Source organism: Lepidochelys olivacea (genome assembly GCF_965140295.1).
Source record: "Lepidochelys olivacea isolate rLepOli2 genome assembly, chromosome: 6".
Lineage (NCBI taxonomy): Eukaryota > Metazoa > Chordata > Testudines > Cheloniidae > Lepidochelys > Lepidochelys olivacea.
The window spans coordinates 120,571,532-120,592,297 of NC_140416.1; the positions used below are offsets into that span (position 1 = coordinate 120,571,532).

General features: G+C 48.5%; 1 protein-coding gene across 5 annotated transcripts in view; it reads right to left on the reverse strand.

Annotated features, from left to right (window-relative positions):
• Positions 1 to 6,970: 6,970 nt before the first annotated feature.
• Positions 6,971 to 20,766, reverse strand: part of SAMD4A (sterile alpha motif domain containing 4A) — a 208,680-nt gene continuing 194,884 nt past the window's right edge. For 3 of the 5 annotated variants that reach the window (XM_084631370.1, XM_084631367.1, XM_084631368.1), the window contains 3 exons: positions 15,906 to 15,989; positions 12,877 to 12,969; positions 6,971 to 11,648 (listed from right to left, as the gene is read on the reverse strand). In XM_084631370.1, coding sequence (XP_084487496.1) covers positions 11,620 to 11,648; positions 12,877 to 12,969; positions 15,906 to 15,989 — 206 coding nt within the window. In that variant the 3' untranslated portion in view covers positions 6,971 to 11,619. The remainder of the gene's footprint in view (positions 11,649 to 12,876; positions 12,970 to 15,905; positions 15,990 to 20,766) is intronic. The other 2 variants (XM_084631371.1, XM_084631369.1) reach the window with 1 other exon arrangement.

Here is a 20,766-nt window from a genome sequence, read left to right on the forward strand (position 1 = left end):
TCTGAGTGGGTCCTTTAGCACAGCCAGAGGGCTCAGCAGGGAGCAGTCTGAGCCAAACCGCAGCTCCCTGGATGTTGGGCTCCCCCTTCAATGAGCTGTGGTGGAGTCTGACTGGTGCCTTTTCCTGCCAAAGCAGCCAGCCTGCAACTCCTTCCCTGCGGGGAAGGGGAGCAGCCCAGGAGGAGGTGGGGCTTCCAGGAAAGGCTGATGGGGCCGCCCAGCCAGCTCCTTTGCACTGCGACTTCCAGGCTGCCTGACTGGGCTGAGCGCTCCCCCAGCAGGCCCGGAGATCCACCAGTCTGTGGGGCCCTCTGCTGTGCCCAGCAGGAATCTGCGGCTAGGCAGGGATCAAGAGAAGGGTTTCTTTCACGTGCATTTAATTTTGTTGCCCTGGATGTGTAACTGCTAGTCTGAACAGTGTTAGGGGCCATCTCTGTGCGGCCCACCCCGCCAGGCCGGGGGCAGCCGTCCGGGCCTTTCGGACAGGCTGGCATCTTTTTGGGTTAACAGAACTGAACAGATTTAGCATGGTGGCAGCGGTATTTAGTGTTCAGCCACAGAGCGAGGCGGAAGATGGGTCCCCCCCACCCATAAAATTTTTATTTATTTTTTTTTGGTTGAAAAAAACTGAAAAACCACCAAAACTGCCCCCAAAATGAAATATATTCAGCTGGAACTGCCAAAACAGAGACATTTTTTCGTTTTTTTTAGGGTTTTCAATTTGCCAACAAACCATCACATGGCTGGGAGAAAAGCAGACCCTGCAAAGAAGTTTGTTTAAGTCAAAAATCCAAACTTCCATCAAAAAAAAAATCGATCGAAAATTTTTGGCCAGCCCCACCCAGCAGGTCATCACTGGGCAGCTTCCAGGGACAGACCGAGTCAAGGGTCAAATACCCAAGTAGCACCAGCTGACTGTATTTGTACTTCCCAGCCAGCCAGTTAAAGTGGCTGAGAAATTTTCTCCCTGGTTTCTATCAGACTTCATTCCTAAAGGATCATTGAGAGCAATTTCCATTCGCGGGTCCCTTCACAAGAGACTTCTAATGAGTTAACAAGGGAGAACAAAACAGCCTGTTTGCTACAGCTGAGATCTGCAATCTGTCTAAGTAAGAAATTGGCTTTCTTGGCAAGGTGTTGAAAGGAACACAGTGTAATTATTACCAGTGTATAGTCAATGTGTTGATTATAAGAGCTGGCGTTTCCAGCAGTGCTAGTTGGACAGCATCAAAAGCATTTGGCCCTCCAAGTATTATTGACTGACTGACGTGGTGGGAAAGAGGAGAGTGGGAAACGTGGAACCAGGACCCAAGATGCAGCAGGTAGCGAAGACATTCAAGCTCCAGGAGGCTATCTGAGCAATATTTGTTATCAGGAGCCTGGCGCAGATGGTTCCCAGGGATATGGATACCTCTTTTCCAATGCTTTCAATGTTCCAGCCGTACCTGCCTGATCTGTAACATCTGTATTGTAGATAGTGTAGCTGGAGATATCAGGGACAAAGCTAAGCAAGCTAGGAACACTGAGTGTGCGCGAGAGATTTTAATAAAGATGCGACATGCTCCAGGACGGCGGCTAGTGCTTCTCTGTGCCTGGTGCTTTGAGAGTGATTCAGGAAGGGGCAGCCCCAGAGGTAAGGCACAGACAGACTCAGGAGGGGCTGGAGTGTGCCAGGCAGAGAGCGAGATCTTAGCGGAAAATTAGAGAGAAGCAAAATGTGGGTGCCCCCCTCTCTCTGGCATGCTCTGTTCGGGAGCAGCGCTGATCTCTCTAAGAAGGGAGATGGAAGTTGTAGTCACCGCCAGCAGGCAGATCTGAGGCAGATTCACTGAACACGGGAGGCCAAGACTCAGTGGGTAGCAAGGTGCACTCGGCTGCAGGAAGGCCAGGAACAACCTCACATCGTAGGGCTACCAGTTCTGCAGCGATGATGCAGTTTTCCTGCTCAGGGGTGTATGCCTGCCACATTCCCACCAAGCAGGAGGGATGGACACATAGCCATGTCTTGTTTCCAAGGGGAAGGTGAGTATCCCCTCCCCCTAGCTGGGCGTGACCCTGTGTCTCAATCCCTGTTTTACAGAGGCACTGGGTGGTCCCTAGGCCAGGGTCCTGGTTGGGTGGGGCCTGCGGCCGGAGTGAGGGAGCTCCCTTGCTCAGAAGCTAAGCAGGGTTCTTTAGCCCTGCACTGGCAGAAAGGCTGGCTCATGAACTGCCTGGTTTGCATCACTGGTTGTGCCAATCTGTGGCTAGTAAATGCTTTACAAAACATTCAATATTTACTATGGGCCAGGAGCGCCCAGCAGAGCCCAGCCAGAGACCCTCTTTGCACTGCAGCACAAGCTCATTCAGCCCACAAAAAGGTCTTTTTGCCTCTGACTCCACAACTGCTCAGCTGCCTGCTGGCATCTCTGTGACCAGACAGCAGCTGGTCCCAAGAACCGTCCACTAGAGCGACCAGGTTGCAAAACAGCAACAGGATTTGCAAACACTTTTGGGCTGCTCCTAACAAAAGGCCATTTGTAGCTCTGTAGACAAGGCCCCGGGGAATCCCTCAGTGAACCAGAACCCCGAGGGACTCAGCCTGTGAAACTGCAGAATGGAGACCAGTGATTGCTAGGCACACGGGCCATGCCTCCTGGAGGGGCCAGAATCAGCATAAATCCTGTACAACATACCCAGGCACGGCTGCATTGCTGGACAGATGGGAGCACTCCCTGCCACCCACCCCCCCAGTCACTAATCCTTGTGCACCGGTGAGGGGCTATTCACTCTGTCTTTTCAATGGCACTTTGTAAGGAGAGGGCGCCTTTGCAGGAACGCATTTGCTTAGAATAAATGCAGAGAGCCAGCAATTGACTGCAGCACACCTGAGCTAAGTGTGAAAGCCGGTCAGGGCATCAGGCCTCCAGAGTGTGTGTTTGTGTGAGACAGAGAGAACTGCATAGTCCCATCTGCATGCAGCCCCACTCCCACATGTTCAAGGCTGCCCCACTCGGGACTAACAAGGGGTTGCAGAAGAGCCCTTTAGAATTAAGCCGCTACAAAAGCAATGGGTCAAGTTCACCCCTGTTGTAAACTCCTTCGCTCTTAGGGGCATTACCCTGGGATGAATTTGACCCCATGGTTTAGTGTAAATATGGGCACCTCGCACAATGCAAAGCAGCCCTCAGAAAAGGGGCCAGAGCCACGGCACACTTTAACTAACGGGCTCGGGGTCAAGTATGGAGTAATCGGGGAGAGCAGATTAATAACTGACTTATGCAGTGTGAGTGATTCCTCCAGCCACTTTGCGTAGGCGCCCAGTTAAATTTACAGCATGGGCCTTTAGTTAAATGGCAAACCACCACATTGCCAGGAGCCCCGGGGCGTGCCTGACTGACCCACCCGCCGCCAGCAAAGCGCTCCTTGGAGATTTTCAACCCTGCTCTGCGCCAGCTCCCCATGGGGACGGCCATCCCCCCCACCCCCTTTCATTTTCCATTAGTGCAGCAAACACTTGCTCTGCAAGCCAAATATGCTGCACGTCCATGGGCAGGCGAATTGTTTATGGAAGGAAAAGCCCTTGCTCATGGCTCTGAGAGGGTGAAAACTAACACGTCCTTCGCTGCTGGCTAAGGTGGGGACTGCCGCTGTGCTGCTTACTCTGGCAGACGGCCTATGGAGTTAAATGCGGGTGTGATCACACATTCCCCCCCCCACCCCAGATACACGTACCAGGACGAAGCTTACCTCCCTGCTGCTGCATCTGCGGTGTAGGGGCTAGGAACCACAGAACTGCAGTAGCACCATTCAGACTGGGAGGAAAGTGGGGTTCTGCAGCCCCAGCACCTCGCAGAGCTGTTAGCTATTCAGGGGGGGGCCCATCCACCATCCCTGGGCCATCAGGGTAGGAGGGTGGGGGACGTGGCCAGGGCTTATGATGGTTACACTGGCCATTTCCACCTCCCTGCAGGTGTGTCCAAGAGCCTGCTAAAATTTTGCCCATCCCACCTTAGCTCCTCTCAGGCTGCCCCCTGGCCAGCCCATGAGCCCCCGACACCCTCTTCCTCCACTGCGACCTGGCACATGGGGTTGCAGCACCACTCAGGTTTTGCCGGGCCAAACAGTTGTCCTGGGTGCCCCCCTCCCCCCAGCCACGCTGCCCTGGGCCCAGGCTGTTGGACACCCAGGGGAGGCTGACGCCACGTCACACCATCGCCGTGCTGGGGGTGCGGCCCAAAGGACGTCACTAGCTTGGAGAGTCTAACTCGCTTGTGTTTCCAGGCTGTCAAGCCTGTGGCCAGGAATGGGCGGTTGGCAGCCTTGCCCCAGAAAGAACAGCGCTATGCACAGGAGCTGCTCTTTATGCAGCACGGCTCCCCCGGGGCACCCTCCTGTCAGGCAGCTGTGTCCCCCCCGCATCCTGGGGGGGGGGGTGTTCGCTTCCCCCGCCCCCCTGAGGATCAGTCTTTGCTGCTGCAGCTTGGCCTTGCCCCACTGACAACTGGAGAACAGACCCAGCTCATTGCCGAGCTGGGCGCCTCCTTCTGCCAAACACGCCCTGGGTGTTACAGGGCACGTCCCAGCTCCTCTCTGAGCCTCTGCTCCATCACCTGTAAAAGGAGGATACTGCTGCATGGAGGTGTGGTGAGGGTTAATTCATTGGGGTGGGGGGGAGGATCATGGCCCCCCCCAGCTGTGTGGAGCAAATCCTTGGTGCACAATCTCCCCCCCTACCCATGGATGGGGAACGCAGTTACCAGCCCCTGGGCCCTGTAGCAATCCCTCCACTGGTCCCAGGAGCTGTGAGGGGCAGGATTGAGGGGGGGGCCTCAATTGCCTTATGTTGTTCATCCTCCCGCCTCCCCCCCAGCCAGTGGAGGTTACAGCCTCTGGGCTGCAGTGTCTTTTCTGGGGAGGGGGAGCTGTGGCTAGCGGGAGTCGGCAGCAGCTGTCCCCATTAGGGTGGTCCTGCCGAGGCACGGAGCGGTTGGTGGTGCTAGGGGCACACGGCCTCATCTCTGGCGTCCCCCTGGGAGCTGCTGGGTTTGGGGCTGTCCCCTGCAGCCTTTTCTGCAGGAGGCAGAGCCCCCGGCCCCATGGAACGGACAGGGAGGAATGAGGTGATCAGTTCTTCATGGCAGTGTCTCCTCCTGGGCTCCTTCCCATGAGTTTGCCAGCAGAATGGGGATCTCCTGCTTGTAATAATCAACCACCTGGAGCTCACTGCATGGAAGGCACAGAAGAAAAATACAAGGTATTACTCGAATAAATCACTTCCACGCTCCCTCTGAGTCACTTCTCTGGACTCTCTCCCAAGCCCGCAGCCCTTTGTGGGTAGGTGACGATCAGCCTCACCCTCCTTCTGATGGTCAAACTGAGACAATGAGAGATTAGCCCGTGAGCTCCCAAGCTCTACTGACGTTTCTCAACACTTGTTCCGTGGCTAGCGGCGTTGCCAACTCTCGCCCTTGAACTATCATCAGGCTCATGCTGTGATGTTCTACTGAGCACCCCAGCTCCTGGAGCAAAAGGGGTGTGAAATAATCTCCATAGTGCGTGTGTGTACACATGGGCTAAAGCACGTTTCACACCCTTGGGGTTGCAGAGAAGAGCTTGAAAATGTGAAGAATGCAAGCTGCCGGTGCTAGTCAGGCAAGCAAGAAGCAGCCTCCTCCTTGTTTATAAAAACCCTGCATGATTTTAAAGGCAAGTTGACAGTTTTTGGAGGCCTGGCTCCTGATTTTTGAACCCTTGGGGCTGGTAATACTGAGACTGGGCCTCCAGGGGAGTAAATCCAGTGCTTCTGGGGAGTGCTACCTGCACACGAAAAAGAGGCTTGTCTAGGAGAAGTTAATCTGCCTCTTCTTGTAATTTATGCAGTTTATCTGTTCGATGGATCACAGCCCGTAGGCCTCTGCAAACCCGCTGCCCTCTAACACCATGACAAAGGCATCACCTTACACCTTGGATCTGGACCTCTGCTTCTGCAGCCCTTACTTATGGGAACAGTCCCCCTGACTTTAGCAGGAGTCTAAACCAAATTTACACTGGAGCAATTCTTAGATTCCGAAGTCAGAAGGGACCACTGTGATCATCTAGTCAGACCTCCTCTACAGCCCAGGCTAGAGAACTTCCCAAAATAATCCCTAGAGCAAAGCTTTTAGAAAAACCTCCAAGCTTGATTTAACAATTGCCCGTGATGGAGAATCCAGCATGATCTTTGGCTAATTCGTCCCAATGGTTAATTATTCTCACCATTAAAAATGTACCCTTGATTTCCAGATTAGATTCAGCATTTTCAAAATATACATAGAAGAGAAGCTCTCTGTTTATCTTCAAAGCTGAGTGTCAGGCCAAGCTTTGCAATTATTTTAACTGCTTGGAAGTTGGAAAAAATACAGAAAAACCAACAGCTAGAGATCTTTCTTCTGGAGGGTGGGGATGCAGAAGACAGGGTTTATAGAAGGGCAGGATGGCCTAGTGGACTCAGATTAACAGACCAGAGGTTCCTGAGTTCTAATCCTGGCTCTGCTATTCACTTCTTTTGTCTCCTTGGAAAAGTGGATACTGATTTGTGCCTCAGTTTCCCCATTTGCATATGGGATTTCTGCTAACTTTCTGCTAACTTTCTGCACCTACCTCACAAGGGATAGTTAGTTAAACATTGGTGCAATGTTTTGGCATTCATAAGCCCTAAAGCCCAGATTCTCAAAGGTATTTAGGCACCTAAATAATGAAATCAATGGGAGCTAGGTACCTCAATACCTTCATCTGGGCCTCAATTGCAACCACAGGATTTTTACATAAATATAATAAAACTTTTCTACAAAACTAAATAGCTGTTTTTCTTCATTCCTTTGAGCCACAATGCCGGCCTTAAAAAAAAAAAAAAAAAAAAAAAAAAAAAGGAAAACCGGATTTCACCCCCCCAATCCAAACAAAGAAACCAATAAAAAGACTACACACCCCAGTGTTACAAAACCTTGTATTAATCATCTCCCTTCACTTTCAATATAATGTTGATATGAAATATAGCCATGATTCCTAGTTACATGGGAGGAAATGAGTAATAAATACATTGTAGCAAGTTTAAATCACAAGGGTGTTTCACTGGTAACAACATTTGAAAACTGTACACTTGCAAAGAACAGCATCTTCAAACATTAGTATTTCTTTATATCGGGAAGCTTTTACATGTAACAAACATGCTATTTCCATATATGACAAATTTAAAAAATATGCATTTGCTTGGCAACATTAACTAGGCAAAAATATTTCTTTGTGCACTAACTTTATACAGAAAAAACAGGTCTAAATGCATGCATGTACAATACGGAGCTGCCAGAAGATGGCATGCAACAAAAGAAAGTTCAAAGCTTTTTAAAGTAAGCTTACATTATGCATAAATACGTAAGGGTTATATATTAATAAGGGAGGAAGTATTCTGTTTAACATTATTAACATTCCTGTTTTCTTCCTATTCCTCCCAGAGGAATACACATTCACCTTTAAGTAAAGATAAAGGAATACAAAAAATAAAACTCACTTTGCAAACTCTGATGACTTGTATAAAATCAACTTTAGTGTTATCATAACTGTGTGCAAATTATACTTCTGCAGGATCTACTTTTCATCAGGCACATTCAGAAAGCCTAAAATGGGTCATGTTTCTGCACCCCAAGAGAGAGAAAGTTGACAATAGAAATATTTTTAAGTGCTGACTAAAATCTGAGCTCTGGTTCTCAGTCCTATGTTCTTACATGTGTGGAACAGGGTCTGCATGATACTCGTTCTGCACCGTGTGCATGTCACAGATCTAGCTGAACAAAGCAACAGTTCTGTGAAGGCTTGTTGGTGACAGGGGAAAAAATCCCGCACTTCCACCATCTGAGAAAAACAGGCTGATCCCCAGCTCAGGTACCTGCATTACTACTTAGACAAAGATCTTGTCCATGAAAGGGTTAGCTCATGGCACCTCAAAGGAAAAGCAGGGTTTCCTCAGTGTCATGAATACTTACTTGTCCCTTACCAGGAAGGTGGGAGGAAAGGGGCAGCTTAGCCCTAATTTGGGACAATTAAAAGGCTGTGTCCACTGCAAAAATGAGCCGTGTTTGACAACAGGGTGACACTCTCAACAGGCAAACGCTTGTGTCTGGCTGCAGAGGTCAAAGTGAGCCCCGTTGAGCACTCGTGCAACACATCTTATTCCAGCTCCTATTCAGCAAAGCATGTGCTTAACTTTAAACCAATGCGTAAGTCCATGGAACTTAAGCACTTAGCAGATGTGCTTTCCGAGGAGGGGTGCCCTGTGGTGAAACTGCCAGGGGCCTGGCACACTTCGCTACCAGCGCCGGACTCTGCTGATCCTGTCCAGCTCAGCAGGGCAATCTGATGGGTGGGGCATCCAAGCTTGACCCGGGGGCAAAGGAGGTTCATTTCTGCAGTGTGAACACAGCCAAGGACACTTGGATATAGGGAATTGGTTAGCTACTCATTGCAGACAGCATCACCAAGCAGACAAAAGCTATTTTGTTTTTCTTGTCGGCCGTCATTCAGAAGTGAAACCCGAAGCAGCGAAAACCCATCAGCAGCGTTTCATTCCTTGTATGTCTCAGCCCCTTGTGTGTGTCTGCCCCCTACTGTTAATAACTGTAAGAAACCGCTACGGATAAAAGCACCAATAAAACCTCATACATGATAATAGTGTAGCAAACTACTGTCACTGGCAGAGATGCTTGCAGAGATACCACGAACACACTGCTTTAGTTAGAAAACAGAAAAAAAAAACATTTATATGTAGTGAAATATTTGTTACTCTGAGATTTGAAATAATTTGATACGTGCTTATTATAAAACAGTTGCAATTGGGGTAAATACAAAAACGAAAGGCACTGCCGCTTTATTACTAAATATTTGACTTCACAGCCTTATGCATGCAACTGGTTTTTATAAATAAATTTATTTTACTTTAGAATTTGATTTTTAAATTGAGCTCTACACCTGCACTCAACACAGGCCTCAAAACGGAGCTGGGAGGGAATTCCAAAATTTAACCAAAGCTACTTTTTAATTAAAACAAAAAACAGCCAAACACAACAAAGTCTATCATTAACCTATACACTCCCAATGGAAAATAAGCTTTTTTTAAAAAAAGAAAAGAAAAGAAAAATTGAATTATGTGGTTGTTAATAACAGACATTATCATGGTTACCAGCCATAGCAAGTTAATAAGTAATATATCCAAAATAATATATCTAATAATCAGATAACCTCTGTTTCTATATTCAGCAAAGGAATAAATAGAATTTCAGATTTGTAAATACTTTGTCTTCCTTTCAAAAGATTCATGCTAAGGTGATTGTGTTCACAATTCATTTTCTGAAGCTGCACATTGTATATAGCTAAGAATGCTCAAGATGCAACTCAGATTTGAATACCTTCTCATTTCCTATCCAAGTTGTGTAATCCTGCAGTTCATTATCCTCTTCATTAACTTTGTTTTAAGCTCCTTCTAACACATTCCAAAGTCCCCTCGTATTGTCTTCCCTCATTACTCCACCGAATCATGCTCAGTTACATTGTATCATGCATTCTGGTAAACAGGAAACCAAGAAATATCAACTTTATGTTAATCAGCATGAAAAATCACATTTTGGCACTTTTTGTTTTTATAAAGTTAAGTAAAAATGCTGCATCTAAATTGGATTTACAAACCTTATTGTACATGTAAGAACACCTCTTTGAAGCTGCGGTTTAGCCCTTAGTCCCCCCTTTTAAAATAGTCACGTTGAATGTTTGGCACTGAAAATATTTGCTTCTTTGAGCAATTCCATAACTACTTTCAGATAATGTCAACCACCCAAACGACAGACCTGATTTCTAAAGTCTTGTACAGATTCCCATAGCCACGGTATGCATCAGTTACTTTTCTTTATATAAAAAAAGAAAAACTGTACGCACCAAATAATTTCTTACTTACACCAGGGTGAATCTGGAGTAACACCACTAAAGCTAATGGAGCTGCACGGGGGTAAAACTGGTGTAAGAAAAAGAAAAAAAAGAAAGGACCAGGCCCTCTGTGTGTCAAGCAAGCAACGGGAATTCAATAACCATGTGTTACTGAAATGTTAGGTGAAGAGTCTGCTCTCATTTGGGTGTAAAACTGGACTTAACCCACTATATTCAATGGAACAACTATGGATGTAGGCTGGTATGAATGAGACTTGATTCTGGCTCAGATCTCAGTTTAAACACTTGCTGGTTCAAAGGTATATCAGATTCACGTATGAAATGAACCAGGGCCCCCTTAACTCAGTTATAAAAAGCAATGTGTTATAGCTACAGTTCTGGGATGACAGCAGCACAGATAGATGTGCATCCGAACGACTGGCTCTTAAATCTTTAATCCACCCCCATGTTGACCTTCCTTCCCTTACACGTAATGTCCAGTTTAGCCTGTGCTATTACTCTACAGCCACATGCATGTTCATTATCTGTCAGGACCAAGAAAAAGGCAGCAGTGTTTGTGAGCCAGTATAAACACTGAACAGAGAGTACTCACTATTCAGACTGAGAGCTGCAGTCCAGCACTGCTTCCATTTTGCTGCTCTCCCGCATGGTCCCTTAGCACAGGAAGCTCATGCTTTCCCCTTTAATCCTTCTCTACCTCCTCACATCCTCTTGTTACCTCCCAGGGCAAGAAAAGTCCCAGCCCCCCACCCCCTGTAATTTAGCTAGCAAACTGTAGCTAGTTCTGAAAATGATCCTGTCAGTCTGGGATGTAGTGGCAGGTCTGTAAACGCCACGATGCAGCATCTTTTAGGTATTCACATACACAAGACAAGAAACAAGAAACTGATCCCACTTGCTCTCCACGCCCAATCACGTATAGTCCTGCCCACTGCACAACATCCCTCGTTCCCTTCTCTGATGCCCTCCATCCCAGCTGAGAAGATGAAAACCCAAGGCCTGCCCCTAGACCGCATAGCTCGGTTGCTATGTAAAATGCAAACCTGCTGCTATTAACAGAAGTAAAACAAAAAAAATCCTTTACAACAGGAATATGAGACAAAAGCCTATCTGACATTTTTACACATTTATGTACCCTTTATATCTGCCCTTACGTAAACAATACACAAATTGAAATTTAGTTGTTTTAAATTTGGTTGAAAGGACATTTGGTTGTTGTTGGTTTTTATTTTTCTTTTTGACTGCACTGCAGCTCCAGTAGATGTTTGAGCTCCAGTGAAATACAAGAGTTGTAAACTCTGAACAATAAGTTACCCCCTTGCTTTTTGGTCACACGTGTGATATTTGTTAATTTCCTCCTTCAGGAACAGGGTTTGCCTCTGGTACTCTCCGTCCTCCCCAGCTGGAGATTAACACCTCATTTACCAGCACTTTTCCTTTCCCCCACACTTTTCCTCTAGAGAGGGTGTAATAAATGACAAAACAAAGTCCAATTCTAATGATATGTTCACAAAGACAATCTACACATTCACAAAATTAAAATGAGAGAGAGAGAGAGAGAGAATGCAAAATCTCTTTGAGAATCCTGTGCAAGTCTGGAGACTGTTGCCACTGGACCCGCAGCAGTCATTCTCACGGCCAGCGCTGTCACCATTACACATTCATCTTCTATATCGTAGAGGTTCGGTCAACGCCATCTGAAAGATTTAAGTCATAATCAGAAGTAGCCACATGTCACTTTAAATTGCATTGCCTCAACACTACCATCATGGGCATGTTACACATACCCAATTTAAATAAACACAGCAGATTGGCCTGAATCCAGTGGGGAGATCCGAATGTGGGGGAAATTCAGATCTGGATCCAAACTTGGTGGCTCAGGTCCACCTACCTACCTTCCATATCTGTGTGCCAGTCAGCAGGCACTGCCATGCCCTCACTAGTTGTGAGTATCATTTCTATGCTGGCATGCAGGAGGGGCTCAAATGTATCTTTACAATCTGCTCTGAGTAAGGGTCGTGTGCAGTTCTGCTGCTCCACGGGCAGCCAAGGGAATGCAGCATGGCTCAGAGTCACCATGCATGCCCTGGTTCCTCCTGTGCTCCAGGAAGGAAGTAATCTGCTTCCGGTCTATTGCCCCTTTCTTGTCCCTGTTTGCCCACTTCCCCACCCCCATCCTGTGTGGGTCAGGGAACAGTGGCCATGCAGACCTGTGCAGTGACCTACAATGCAGAAGGCCCATGCAAGTACTTTATAGCCCCTGGCTCCATCTACCAGAATACAGCAAAAGAGACGGTCTTGCCCTAAATTAATAGGCAAGAGTAGGAGGTGCACATCTCTGTTATCCTCTCAGATTTTGCCCTGTGCACTCTGAACAGGCCAAACTCCCCTTTATGTCAGCGTGAGTGGGACTGCAGGATCGGACCCTGTTCCAGGAAGCGTTTGGAAATGCAGTCCTGCCCCGAGGAATGGCAGCTGCTGGGTGGATTTCTTCCCATGGCCTGGGGTTTATTTTGCTTTTAAAATGAAACAAAATAGGACAAGCAAGTGAAAGGAACAATTAGAAACAGAGGCCAGTAATGTCACAGAGGAAGCTTTCATGCCGTGCCCGAGGCACTGAGTGCTCTCAACTCCATCTCATTTCAATGGAAGCCAAGGGTGCTCCCCGAACAAGTCACAGGGGCCAGGACTGAGGCGTCTGGTGCTAAATTCCCCTCAGATCATTTCTGGCCTCCTCTATTTCTATAGATTCCTGACAGCCTCCTGGTAATGTACTGTTCCCAACTCTTTTCACACGGGGCCCTGTCCCATGACAGCCCAGGAGTCAGGATATCTGGGGACACAGTGGTTGGGGATGAGGGGTTGGAGCAGAAAACTCCTCAGACAGGTGTGATGTCTCAGCAAGGCCTTAATGAGCCAACTGACCAGTCAGAAAGCGCTGAGAGGTGTGCGTGGGCTTATCATGCCTGCTCCCGCCAATGAAATCCACAGTGCCTATGACGCTCCATGCACAGCTCTCTACAAGGGGATGAAGTACGGAGAGAGAGAACAACAGTGAAAAGCCTGGGTGAGGATTAACGCTGCAGAAGGGTTTTAAACCAGACACAAGTTATGACAAATGCATTCGGGGTGCAAGCTTTTTACACAGATTCACTGTCTTTGAACACGTATTCGTTGATGCGGCTCCCCTGTGCTCAGTTGTTGCTTGTGAACGCATTAGGGTGGCTTTTAGAAACACAACAGCAGGCTTCGGGCTACGGAGAGTCTTTCTCGGAGATAAAAATATTGCATTTCCAACCCTACCTGGAATTATGGATGTAGGCCAAAGATGGGCATGATCTGAAACATCAGATCTACCTGCCACCGCACCCCCCAAACTTGGGGGCAGTGTGGATCCAAAGCCAGTGGCTGGCTCATCTCTAGGATGGGCTGAACCAAAACCTGGATCCAAACACCTGCCAGGCTCTGGGAAGTTCAGATGCAGGTTACAGCACTGTTCCTGGCCCCTTCCTAGAGTAGGCACAGTAAGAGATGGATAGTCCAGCTCGGATGTGCCCCTGTTCTGGGAGAAAGATGTGAGCGGTACGCTGTGGGGTGGTTCCTGCCGCAGCACTTTGCCCAGTGCTGCCCAGAGTGTCAGAGATGATGCCCAGTGATGCAAGGCGACCGAGAACGATGGCACTGGGAGAGCTCCCCTGGGAGACCCCGTTGAACACGGAGAAGGGAATCAGGTGCTGCGAATGGCAGAGGTGATCATCCCAGAAAAGCGGCAGCTCCCCTCTTCCCACCTCACCCCGTCTTCCCACATAATGCAGCCCATTTAGTGCGTGAGCGAGACTGAGGAAATACCTAGGACGGCTGCCGTAATGATCTGACTTCTAAGAGACACAGCAGCAGCTGGTGTCAAGACACTGGTTGTTTTGTTACAAAGCTAGAGCTACGCAGAAGGGCAGCAGCCCTTCATACCACAGCCCACCACATTACTGACTCTGGCAATTGCCAAGTGAGCTATTCCTCACGCAGGGCCCGGCACACGGTGCTCCCTGTTCCCCTGCTCAGCTCACCATGGAAATCGCTTCACACACACGCTTCAGTTCCTCCCGCTGGAACGTTAAGGCTAAAAACAAGCAGGTTTGTTAAGCTCTGATTTGTTTGTTGATCGAAAGCTATTTCTAGCACTGTTCGTGTAGAGAGGCCTGGGCCAAGGCAATGCGGGTCCAAGCCCCAACTGGCCTGGTCCCTCCCAGTCTGAGCATCTGCCTCTCTCCCCACAACATGCTGCCAGGCAGGGGCTGCCAACAGGATGTTCTCTCCCCTCAAGACTCTGGGATTGGATCCCTGCTCCCCCCTGCCATCGGCCACAGATTTCTAGGCATGCTGCACAAACTCTTTGTTTGACAGGGTTGGGGGAGTGGTTTGAAGGATTACTTTGCTGCAGTGATCGATTGGCTGACTTGGTTCATTCTGATGGTTTTTTTGTAGCTGGGTGGCTGTGGTTTGGGAGAGTCACGGCCAGTTCATTGCTAAGGGCACCTGGAGTGTTGCGTGGGGACGTTTCAGCTTGTTATCTAAATCGAAATAAAACAACTCACAAACCCTGTGTGTGCTGTGATGCAGTCAGATCTTCCTCTGGTTTCCACCAGGCCCTGGCCCAGCTGAGACGTCCATCTTTCTTCTAAGCCATTGGTTCTGGTATCTGTTCCACCCATCCACCTCCACCCCATTTGTCTGTTTGGTCCATCGACTGTGTCCTGTCTGTCATTTACACTGTGAGCTCGGTGGGACAGTGCCTCTTGTCTTTGCTATTTATGGTGTCTAGCACAACAGGGCCCTGATCCCTGAATGGGGTTCGTAGGCGTTACCGTGATACACAGTAACAACAGTAATGGTCAGGGTTTTCTCAGTGGAGATCATGGGCCTTGCTTTCTCCAGAGCTCAGCCTGAGCCAGAATCCTTAAGGGCCTGTGGAAGATGCATCTATTTAGGGTTAAATTGCCACAGTCGACCACATCAGACAGCTAATGCAGCTCTCCCGGCAATCAGCTCCTGGCAGCCGATCCCCAAGGAGAATTCTCCCTTCTACTGGAAAACTGACAGCTATTAGTCTGTAGGGCACCCAGACACGACGGTGATGGGCATTTTTAGAAAGGCACAGGCTAAAAGAACCATAACTGTATTCAGATTTACACTGGATTTAGCGGCACTAGGATGGAAAGGCCTTTTGGGAAGCCCAAGTTTCACTTACCTGCTTCTCCCCGCCATGTTGGCAGGCTCTTGCAGTGATACAAAAACAGCGTGCTCAGGCCAGATGCCCAAATCCATACACAGGGCCGGCTCCTCAGCTGTGTAAATCAGCCTGCATCCATTGACTTCCATGCCAGTTTACACCAGCTGAGGGTCTGGCCCTTAGAGTCTAATCCTGCTCTCATTTTAGTCCATATACCAAAGCTCCCACCACATATCCTTAACAATAGTCTCCTGAATTTCAGGGGCGCTCAGCACTGACAGTTCCCATTAGCTTCAAGAGGGAGCTGCCGGCACTCAGAATTGTTGAAAGGTTCTCTCATCTTGGTGCCTACAAAGGTTACCGTTTTGGCCGGGGCAGTGTAACCCTCCTTTGCTCCTCACCTGCTTGTTAGCAGTGAGCATGTTCCAGAGCGTGGCTTGGCTGCTGGCTATTTTCCTTTCATTCTATTCGCTCCTTTTTCAGCCTGGGGTGTTGCCCAGGTGCCCTGATGGCAGAAGTGTGCCTACCTGCTGCTCAGCAACTTAATGGGTAGCACTGATTAATTCCCACCACCGTCTTGTCCTGTCTCCTTCAGTCAAGAGGATGGTGGCTGTGACAGGCGGCCTCGAGGAGATGAGGAAAGAATTAAAATGGGGAATCCTCCTGGCTGTGCCAGAGGCACTGTGGCCGACAGCAGAATGGAGGGAAGGGAAAAGGGGGCACTCACCCCCCAGGGCATGTTCGGTCATACTCAGGCACAAGGACTCCAGCCTGTTGTTGATGTCAGGTTCTGTCACTGGTACCTGGAACTCTGCAAAGGAAATGGAACAGACTGTTACTCGGGAGACCCACAATGGCAGAAGCAAAGTCACAACAAATCTAAAGGGTAAATACAATAGTTGGGCAGGTAGGAATCCGTTCTGCACTGACATTCGCCCTGTGCAAACGTGATGACTGGAGCATTACTTTGCTTGTGTCCCTCTGACAACTCCCTCTAAAGACTGCAATTGAGCTTTCATTCCCAAGTAGATATTGGATGTTTTTAAGCTCATTTATATGTGCAAACATATTGACTGTCTTACATACATACACACACACTCACGTAAAACTGTTTAATATCCGGTTTTTATTTGCAAACACCATCCCAGCCGCTAATGAATATCACTGATGGAGAGTCACACATCTGCAGTGATGTAGTACAGAATCATGAAACCCAAACCTTAGATTTGTCTACAGGCTTATATTTAGATTGTAAGCTCTCCAGGGCAGGGACTGTCTCTTTGTTATGTGTTCATACAGGCGCCAAGCCCAATGACCTCTACGTGCTACCATAATAACGAATGATGATTAGAGGCTTGGTTTCAGACTGGCCATTGCAGGGCAAGGCGATGAAAGCTGTAGGTTAGGCAGCAAGAGTTTAGAAGGAAATAACCCAGCACACTTAGGGGGAAAACCCTCAAATCCTTTCATAATCCAATAACTTTGTTTTACTCATATGAACTGAAACAACAAGGCTAACTTCATCCTTTGCTTGAAGGTTTAGGCCTAGGCAGAAAGGTAGAAGCCTAAATACTTTTGAGGCTCTGAGTCTAACTTCCATTAATTCCTCAAATACCTTTGAGGATCTGGGCCTTGGCCTATATACCATGGGCCTATAAACTGTTTTATTGGACTGCTAAACCAGGACGGAGATTTCAACCCTACTAACTTTCTAGCAAGGACTGTTTTTTTAAAATGGGCACACTTTTCTATTGCAGCACTTTCCATATTAGAAACTAAGGATCCGAACCTCTGTTAGTGTAAACCAGGAGGAGTTCAATGGAGCTCCACCACAGACGAACTGATGTAAGTGAAAGGTTTAAATGTTTCAACAAGGTTTGTATTAGAGAGATGCTCATGTGGTTTGAAAATACCACAAAGAAAGGGCTTTGCAAGGCCAATGAAGAAAGACAGTAAAATGTCTCTGTAATGAAGGTACCGCTCCACAGTGACTGTAAAGGTCGTTAGAGTCGCTAAAGAAATTGTGAAATCCCATTGCTGGGCATTACTGAAGGAGCCCCAGCGTCCTCAAAGCTGTTGGTCTGCCAATAGCTGAACAGAATGGTACATGTGCATTGTAAGGCCTCAGAGCTGCATAAATCTAAACTGCCTCATCAGATCATCTGGAAACACAGCGCTCAGGAGTAAAAAGGCAGCACTGAGGCACAGCTGACTGAGGATGTGGTCTATCTGATCCTCTTATCCCAAGGTCCCTAGAGTTTTGTGGACTGGGTCAGCAGTGACAGTGCAGCTCTCAAAGGAAACTCTCTCCAGGCAACTGCTGAGCTGATTTCCCCGGGGGGGAATGCATGGCATGGGGTTTGCACAAACATAACTATTGCTATCAGATGAGGATGGATGGTCTTGAGGTCAAGGCCCTGGAGTGGGACGTAGGAGAGCTGGGTTCATTTCCACAGATTCCCTGCGTGACGCTGAGGAAATCACACAGCTCCACATCCACAAAGGTCGTTAGGCTCCTAACTTCTGCTGAAATCAATGGGAATTGGAAGCCTACATACCTCTGGGGATCTGAGTCCCAGCTTCTCTGTGCTCCATCTGCACAATGAAGACAAGAGCACTTCCTTTGTCTACCTTGTCTAGTTAGACTGTAAATGCTTTGCGGCAGGGACTCTCTCTTAGCACCCACTTCAACAGCCCCTAACACAATGGGGCCCTGATTTTGACTGCAACATTCACACACTACAATGCAAACAGTACAATCCCAGTTATCCAAATAGCCTAGGCGAGAAGGATTTTATCTGGACAGTGGAGAGGAGCCATTCAGCAGCGGGGTGGCCTCCCCTGCAGCTGTGGGCTTTTCCTCCTCCTTGCAGTCCTGGCTGGGGGTCTCTGCACTGCTGCAGGGCCAGTGACACCCAGACCCTGCAGTGCAGGGTGTTGGGCAAAGCAGATACCCGCCCAGCCAGGACTGTGCTCTGTCCTGCCAACACTGCAGCCATCCCTGCATCTTGCGCCTGCAGGGAGCGGATGTCACTGGCCCTATGCAACTCCATTGTCATGGCCCCGCTCCCTCACTCCTGTAACAGTGGGGCTGCAGAGGGCTTCCTGCACTGTCGTAGGAGCCGTACAGCAGCGGGCTGGCCTCCCTGAAGCCGGGGGCTTGTCCCCCTCCTTGAAGTCCTGGCTGGGGCACTCTGCTCTATTATCTGAACCTCTCCATTCTCCAAATCCCTTCCTGGTCCCCCAGCATGAGACACAAGGGGGGCAAGGAAGGGGTTGGGATAGCGTGGAGGTTTGGATAATGGGGTGTGATGGAGGCTGCGCAGGAGGCAGCCAATTGGAGAGGGGCTGCGGGGAGCAGCCAACCAGGGCCGGGCTGGCCCATATAAGAAAGGCTGCAGAGCAGAGTAGTGTCAGTCACTTCCTGGAGCTTGAGGAGGGAGAACTGGGTGCCTTGCAGGTGGCGGGCAGCAAGCACCCTAGACAGACCAGTGCTGCAGGCTGAGGCCCTGAGGCCAGGGCAAAGAGGGTGCTGGGGCTGGGGGGAAGTGGCCCAGGGAGATCTACAGAGGAGTCGGAGGGGATGCAGTAAGTGGCGGCCATCTTCAGGGTCCCTGGGCCAGGACTCAGGGTAGTGGGTGGGCCCGGGTCTCCCCCTGCCCCCACTGAGGAAGTGGCTGGACTGAGGGACTGCGATACTATCCCCCGGAAGGTGGGAGCACAGAATGCAGCATAGCTGGAGGGCTGTGTCATGCACAGGACGTCGCGGTCCTGGGAGTGACATGGGCCCCTGGAGCAGAAGTGACAGCGGCAGACCACCACCAGAAGAGGACGCGCTGGCGTACAGAGCTAATCCCCAGGATCGCCAGCAGGAGGCGCCGCAGTGGTGGACCGAACCCCATCACACGGGGTTTCGGATAAAGAGGAGTATACTGTAATTGATAATGTTATGATTATGCTCTAGAACAAAAGTATTTTACGCCTAAAACAAATGTGAGGCATAATATTGGCTATTCCCTGTTTAGACATAGTTTGTGTCAGGTTGATTACATTTGCCATAGTGTCTGTAGAGACGGGGACTTGATTTTTTTTTTATCAACTTGTAAGTTTCATGTAGGGCAAAATCAGAAACTCCTCTGTGCCAGGGACATGAGGGCTGTAAAACTTGTCTGTACAAATGACAGAAGTGAAACTAAAAATAAGCTCCATTGCTGGGGTCATTTGAAACCAGGCTGGACAAAGCCCTGGAGAACAGACTGTGTAGGTGCCTTATGCGGGATCTTTTTCCCTTCCTCTGACGCATCCTGGGTTACCGTGGAGATCTGGGCTGGTCCCCAAGGGATGACCGAGGTGTGACCTAAGAGGTCTTCTCCAACTTTAACTTCCCTGATTCATATGGAGATAAATATAACCAGCAGGAGAGAAGCCCACAGCACAGCTTAAAAGAAATGTGATCTTACCCCAGACACCTAAAGAAACTTCCCTTGACTTCAATGGATTGAGGATATCTGGCATTTTACGGGAGCAATATCAAGATTATTATTTTTTTCACCGCTCCACTCCAAGCAGGTGGAAGGAAAGAGCTTGTTTATCTGAAACCATCATCTGTGGCTTAAAAACTTGTCATGCTGCAGTTGCGAATCCAGTAAGGTTGTGAGCTACCTGGGAAGGCTTGTGTTTTAGGGTTCCAAATCAGCCGTCAGATGACTGGAAATTAAGGGCAGGTGGTGACCACAACAGCTCTGAAGATGAATTAGTGGAATAGCCCACTAATTTATACGACCTGCTTCCCCTCTTTCTTCCAGATCACCTTTTAATCCGGGCTTAATGCACACAAGATGAAGACGCTGGCAGTATTTCCTTAAATCCCTCCTGGACAGTCATCTATGTGCATTCCTAGTTCAGGTGATATTTTAATCCCCGGTAGAAACAAATTTTGGTGCTAGTTTTAAATAGCACATAAATTTAGAGCCAACATTCTGCCCTCAGACGTTTGTGCCCGGCTTGCAGGAGCTGGGGGAGTGTGCTAGGCAAGACATTGGCACCAAATTCTAAGAGCTAAGTATTATTATTATTAAATGTAGCATTTGTAGGGATGGTTTTGGCTCGTTCTTATGGCTTTATTCTGAATTTAAACAATCCCTTTAGATTCCTCTCCTTTGTCCTGTCACCCAGGTGAGGTCCCCTCTGCTGGATTCTCTGCAGGAGGGGGCTAGGGCAGCAGAAAAGCTCCCTGAAACTCCACTCTTTGAGTTCTCTGCAAATAGTCCTCCTCAAGGGAGAGAGGTGTGACACCCTGTGGAGTTTGCAGGGATCCCACAGATCCATGGGTAAGGGAACTGAGGCTGAATGCTACAAAGCCAGCAGAGTTAGATCCGCCATGTTTTTACCCCAGGCAGTATTCTGCTTGAACAAACAGACCAGCTTTGTTCTGACTGAACAGATATTCACACTAAATGCATCTCAAGTTTACATTAATGAGATGTAAGAAATAAGGCTGACTAGATGTTACTGTAAGTCTAATATTCAGAGCAGGGACAGAGTCAGGACTCCTGGGTTGCAATTCTAACTTCACGACCAACTTGCTG